Source organism: Vicia villosa, linkage group LG4 (genome assembly GCF_029867415.1).
Source record: "Vicia villosa cultivar HV-30 ecotype Madison, WI linkage group LG4, Vvil1.0, whole genome shotgun sequence".
Taxonomy (NCBI): domain Eukaryota; kingdom Viridiplantae; phylum Streptophyta; class Magnoliopsida; order Fabales; family Fabaceae; genus Vicia; species Vicia villosa.
The window spans coordinates 189298482-189305866 of NC_081183.1; the positions used below are offsets into that span (position 1 = coordinate 189298482).

Here is a 7385-nt window from a genome sequence, read left to right on the forward strand (position 1 = left end):
TGCATCTGTTGCACCTTGTCATATCTCAATTTTGTTTGGGTTTTTTTACCATCATATTAATTTTTGTTTCATTTTATCTCGAATGAGTAAGATAGCACAATTGGTAATAACTTGAGTATACAGAGGTATGAGTTTGAATCTCACTTTTCCTATTTTTTTATTTTTTTCCTTTTTATTGTTTCTAACATTATTTTCATTTTCATTTTATTTAAAAAATTATTAAAATATCATATTTTATTTAAAATCTTAATCTTTTAAATTACTTATTTTTAATTTTGTTAGACACTTTTAAATATTTTTCTAATTTCATAAATAAAAAATTATCATAAAAAAAATTCAAAATTGCACTTGTCTTTTTATTTATTTTGGTTTTTAATTAAATAGGTATCATCATGACAAAATATTATAAAAATATTTTTACCTTATTGAAGTTGTATCTTTGAGCATTATTTGTTCTTAGACTGAGATACGAGGTTTGGATCGGGTAGAATTACTTTTAATTAAAATAGAAATTCTATATTTTTTATTTTGATTTCTATCTTCATAGCACTCAACCTATGAGATATGCTTAAATATTGATATTCTTTAACGATGGTTTTTTGTTTTCTCCTTGTGGTCATAAAAGTATTTTGTAGATATGTGTTTTATTTATTGTTAGTTGAACTTTTATATTTTTCCATTTTTAGCATTTCTTGTATTTCAGAATTTGAACCGTATCTCACTCTTCACGTAACTCACTCACCAAAAAAACCAACGTTACACATCGAAATACATATAAAAACACACATGTCACAAAATGTAAATCTACCTAAGTTTATATCATATTCAACTCATGTGTGTCATGATCTACATATAGGGTCCCTTGTTCTACGTTCACAAGTTCCAAAATTATATATAAATAAACATATGATCATGATATTTACATAGGAAACCTATGAAAAATTGCATTCTTGTAGTACATGTAATGTGTTTTTTTGTCTTCTTATAATACATTACACAACAAGATTTATATGTCACAAATTGTCTTCTTACAATACATTAAACTACAAGCTTTATATGCCAAGTATCACATCATGATTGTATATAAAAACCTTAAAGAAAATATTTGAACATATTGCAACCATGAAATATACCAAGACCCCAATCAACAACAAATATACTATAAACTATGATGAAAGTTACTATGAAGGGAATATTAAGGTTCCTTTCTCATGGGAATACAAGCCTGGTTTTCCCAAAGTTAATCATGAAAATCTCGATACAAACCATGATACTAAATTAGTGCTTCAACCTCCTCCATGTTCATTATCTAAAACTTTTCCTCGTAGAGATGAGAAAAAACATATTCCTCTTGATTTTAGTGCAGTTCAAAGAACTCTACTAAGAGTTAGTTCTTTCAAAATGGAGAGTAGAAGTCAAAAGGATGAACACCCTTTTGTTGAAGCTTACAAGAAATGTACCAATAGTCCTTTTATTGCGGAAGCTTACAAGAAATGTACCAAGAGCTCTTTTATTGTTCAAGGGCAAAATAGGGATCAAAAGAATAATGACTCTAATTGGTTTAACTTTAGAAAGTACATGCATTTTCTGTCTTGTAAGTACTCTGATGATGTTATTAATCATAGAGTTGTGTATGTCTAGAAGATGAGAGATTTGGATTTAATACACTAATTAATGTGTGATATATTGTTCTTGATAATTTAATTTGATCTTAAATCAAATATGCACATTATTTAAATATGATTTGATGGGTATGTAATGTGATTTAATTGGATGGATATGTAATGTGTGATATATTGTTCTTTTATTTGATTTGGTTTTAAAGAAGAAAAAAAACAAGATGTTAATGTGTTTTTAAAGGATAATAAATAGAGTTAAATTAGTTGAGAAAAAGAGACAACACTGTTAAATAGTGTTATACAACATGACCATATTGTAGAGATGAAAACTATGAGAAATCTCATAAGTTGTGGCACACACAACTTAGTCAATAGATAACACGATCAACTTGTGGTGTGATGGACAACACAATCGTGTTATCCATCAACTTCTGCGCAACCGTTTAAAATTTATGAAATCTTGAGATTTAAACAGCACGTAAATCCATATATCTCATATCATTGTCTAATCACGTAACTTCTCTTTGTATGGACATTGTAGAAATTTATAAACATATTTTTTAGCTTTTGTTTTTGTTCTTGTCGTACTTCAGCCGAAGATATATATCAAGTATTGTTTATACATATTTATTTTTCCTTACGTTTTAATTTATCTATTTCACTTTATTTTTTTTATTATGTATAAGTTATCACCTATCTTGGGATAACAGGAATTCCAATAGTAGATCATTTATAAAATTCTTTATTTTTTATCGTTATTGGTCAAAAAGATTTAATTTGGCCTTATTGTAATTCACTATTGTATTTGGGCAATTTGCATAATCTCACAATCATGCGAATGGCATAAATGAGAAGTTTGTTTATCTAACTTATCGAATATCACCGTTGTAAATGAGCAACTACCTAATATTGGATAATTTAGTGAAAGACTACAAGAATAAATGTGATTATTTGAATTATAAGGCGAAACAACATGATTGATACATCAAAATAGTTTTAACAATTTTAAGATCACGTTTAGAACACAACTTTGTTATACGTCAATTATAAAATTATAAGACCATTAATCTGAAGTACAATTTTTTACTCCAAAAAAACACTTAAATTACAAAAAGTGATGTCTGATTTATAACGTCTAATACCTATGACAATAGAAAAAAGAATAGAAATATGATATATCATTGTGAGAAGTCATTATTCCAAAATACTACTATAATAATTATACTAATTATTTGTTCCGCTAGTCAACACGAAAATTATAATTAGTACTCAACAAAGTATTTGTGGGAAGATATTTATTTTATTACATGATATAGTTGCACACTTGCGGTCATAATAAGCTTTTGGCGTTGTTGCCAAGTATCGCGGCGCTAAAAACGCTTAGGAGGGAGATCACCCGAAAGCAATGAAGTCGCAACTAAATTTTACTTTTGAAAAGGAAAAACGCGATAAAACTTTTAAAGAACAAAAATATGGTCATCGCAACTGTTGAGAATCCGTTAGAGGTCAATTAGTAATGATTGATATTCAATTAGTCATAATTGTAATTGTTGGTTCATTGCAGGGAGCATCTACATTCGGTCAAGAGCAACACACAAGTGAAAGAGACACCACATATTCACCCAAAACCTTAAGGTGATAGGTGTATGGGTCGTCTCACTTATAAAGTGCTCAACCTCCACTTTTCCAAGAAATGTGGGACTAACAACTCACACTTTCATAAAACAATCTCCCCCTCAAGTGTGAGTCCATCCATTATGCTCCCGCTTGACACTTGCACACAACAATCTCCCCCTTAAGTGTGAATCCATCCACTATGTTCCCCCTCAAGTGAAAGCTCTTTCATCCATATACACTTGTAACGATGTTGCGGGCACAATAATGAGACACGCCGCCTGACCACCACATTGTCAAGAAGACTTTCGATACAAGGAGTCGGTCCCTTAATTGAACCATCAGCTCTGATACCACTGGTGGGTCATCGCGGGGAGCATCCACATTGGGTCAAGAGTAACACACAAGTGAAAGAGACACCACATATTCATCCAAAATATTAAGGTGATAGGTGTATGGATCATCTCACTTATAAAGTGATCAACCTCCACTTTTCTAAGCAATGTGGGACTAACAACTCACACTTGCACACAATAGTAATTAGAATATTTCCTATTGTTTATAACCATATTTGCATATAAATATACAACATATGTGATCATATTCGAAACATAGAAACACAATTACAACAAGGTATCTATAGTTCGTCGACCCACTCTCTTCCACTAATTTAATTTTTTTCATTTTTCCGACCAAAATCGACCTTGTCGCCATTAGCGTCACCTCTCCAAACTACCTTCCGGCGAGATACCTATATCATTGGAATCTCTTGTCCCAAATCGGCCAGTCCCCAAGATCTCCTTGTCGCCCGCCTTGCCATGCGCCATTTCTGCTCCTACGCGTAAATCTCACGCATAACCGCTCCAGCCACGCGTGACAGCACATTCGACGACCTTTTTCGTTGCTGCTCATCGTCATCGTCGTCCTGCCCTATTTTCAAATTTGTGCTTAGTTTTTCATTTCAATCCATCAACTCTCATGGGAAACACCAATTATGTCACATTTACTAAGGTTTCGCTTATCATGTGTGAGAAACTAACTAGAATATCCAACTACAACATATGGGCTGATGTTGTCAAGATGTGGTTTCACGGTCAAGGATAGGAAGATCACCTAACCACAAAATCAGATAATATTCCCGCTGCCAAACGCGATAAGTGAAAACAAGTTGATGCTTCTTGATGCACTGTGTTATGGTTTTCTATAATAACTAATCTCCAAGTACAATACCGAGCCTTTACCACTTGCTATGAGGTTTGGAAAAAGGCTAAAAAAGTTTGTTCTAACGATGTCCATAATCTTTAGTGTCATCTTCAAACTCAACTATTTGAAATTAGAGAATATAGATATGCAAGTCTATTTAATTAAGCTTGATGAGTTGAAGGAAAATTTCATAATCCTAATGCCTTTTACAAAAGATGCAACAATTAATGTTGAACAACGCAGTAAGTGTTTCATGATCATGGTACTTGTCAGACTACCACCAGAACTCGATTCAGTTCATAACTAGATTTTATCCAGATGTGTTATTCCTAACTATGAAGTAGTTATAGAACAAGTGTTGCACTTGGCTACACCTTATGCTTTTGAACTGATTTCTACTCTATCTCCCACTAAATCATCTGCTTTTGATTCCCACTACCATGTTGTGGTGAACGAACCGGAGGACGTGGTAGTCAAAGCCATGGTATTCATTGTAACTATTGCAATCGTTACGATCATATTGAAGCTGAATGTCATACCAAGGTAAGGCAACAACAATAACAACAACCACGGGTTGCTGCTTTTGCTCAACCGACTATCACCAACGATGTTATTATTCCCACCGATGATTATAATGATTTCCTTCTATACAAAGCAGACTGCCACCATCATCATATACCGATGTTACTCTATTTGGTAATCATGGAGCCTTTGTCTCTACATCCTCTCTTGGTCCGTGGGTCCTTAATTCTGATGCCTCTTATTATAAGACAGGTAATAGATCTCTTTTTTATCTCATTTGTCTTATTATGATTCTTTACCTCATGTCAATGTGGTGGCCGATTCTAAAATCAAAATTCAAGACCTTGGTCAGGCACACTCACTTTCACACTTAACAATTAGCAAATTTCACCTTTTTAAATGTTGAACTACTAAGTTTTAAATAATTAGACGAAGGATCCAAAGGAAAAGTTTTATTATCTAACATATATAGTTTACACATTAAAATAGTTTTAACTTATATGACTAAATAAGATAATTTACACATTAAAATAATTTTAATCATCTTGATGTAAAAAAAATCCCATTCTAATAATCTAATTATTTAAGTCGACTAGCCAAAATAAAAATGCCAAAATTTTGTATATGCATTCCACGAGTGAAGTTAAAGAATAATATCTTGAAATTGATCTTTAATTTTTATTTTACATAATTTGTATTTTGTTTTATTTGGGTGCATCTATATATTGAAGACATTTTATAAAAAATATAAAATGATTGGTCAAGATAAAACAAGGAAGAAAAAACATAATTAGTGACTATAGTAAATTTTGTGCAGCCTTATATGAACAATATCCTTTAATTTTGTCTATATTGATTAGATAATACGGAGTATATACATTACTTCAAACAGAATGTCCCAATTTTCTTATTCATAAAAATACGGCCTGCTTTGACAAAATATAATTATTTAATTATATAAACTTTGATTTGTCGAATAAATTACATACACGACAATGGAGGCTTTTCTATAGTCTATACAATACAAAGTTAATAGACGTGAAAGATTGAAAAAACTTCACTATATGAAAATGACATAAAATTTACTAATATATTTTAATAATTATATATTTTTCATATATTTTTTTATTTTAGTCATGCCACTTTCACAAAAAAGACTATCGTAAGAGAAAAAGTTTTGATAATTTATAAGATCGTTTTGACTTTAATTTGACCTTAAATTTTTTCGAACAATTTGTTCTTAATTGAATCTAAACTTTATTTATGTAAGCTTAATCTTAGTTATCTAATTATTATTATTTTTATTTTTTATTAATAATATAGTGGTGTTTGATTAATTTATTTTTTTAAAAAAATTAGGTTAGGTTCTTATTTTAATGAAGATATAGAGTATGTGGTTGAGGACTTAAGACCAAGTCATCCATTATAAGGTCTTGTTTTATATTCCAACTCTCCATCATTGTTTTCTTTCCATTCATCCAAATGGCAAAATGACCAAGTCAACCATTATAACATAGCCTCAATTTTCCATCTCCTTTGTCTTCTTCTAACAAATTGTCTACACTCATGTTTTATATGCTTGTCCAACACTAAGATATTATATAATTTAATTTGGAATATTATAAAGTGGAACAAATATATATAAAGGCTAAGCTAGTAGTACTACATAGAATAGAATCATATAACTAAAACTCTAAGAGGATCATGAGTCAAGCACTAGCAAGAAAGATATCATTCTCATGGGAAAAGAAACCAGGTATCTCTAAGGAAAGTTTTAGTACTCATGGTGAAAATATGATTATTCAAAGAGAGAAGGATTTGAAGGCTAAGTTACCACCTCCTCCAAGTTCATTAGATGGATCAAGTACTCCTAGGAATCTTGGTCATGATTTTCAAATTCCACTTCCTCCTTGTGCTTTTCAACCTCCTTATTATAGAACTTGTTCTAAAAAGGGACTTGATGATGATCCTTTTTTGGCAGCTTATAAAGAGTGTACCAAGAGTAAGAAAAGTGGTAAGAGGGACAAGAAGTTGAGTAAAGGTGGTGGTAGTTTTTGTGTATTTAGGTCTTTTTTCTCATGTAAGAGATCTTGTCATGTTTATGACAATAATTTGGGTAGAATCTCTCATCACTCCCCACAAAACATAGATTGAGGTTGACATGTATGGTTTAATTAATCACATATGTAGTTACTTTCATGAACTTGTGTTTTGTTTAGACTAGTCAAACAACTCTAGTGTTATGTTCTAGGGGTGTGAATAATAGTTTCTTAAAATGTTATAAATGATAGTACTTATGATGCCTCTAGTTAACAAGGTAAAAACCATTTCAATCTAACTTAGTTTTTGATTTTTGAACGAAAGGGGTGATATTTGGAGTTAAGCCAATTTAAGCCCCCTTAGACAAAAAGGTATGAAATTTCTTTA

General features: G+C 31.1%; 1 protein-coding gene across 1 annotated transcript; it reads left to right on the forward strand.

Moving 5' to 3' along the window:
- The first annotated feature begins 6606 nt into the window (after nt 1-6606).
- LOC131600588 (uncharacterized) lies at nt 6607-7385 on the forward strand. The gene has a single exon (XM_058872726.1). The coding sequence runs from the start codon at nt 6663-6665 to the stop codon at nt 7110-7112; it is 450 nt and encodes a 149-aa protein (XP_058728709.1). The 5' UTR covers nt 6607-6662; the 3' UTR covers nt 7113-7385.

Excerpts from the sequence above, each read along its gene's own strand:
- LOC131600588 (XM_058872726.1), top strand. The coding sequence starts at position 6,663 with ATGAGTCAAGCACTAGCAAGAAAGATATCATTCTCATGGGAAAAGAAA.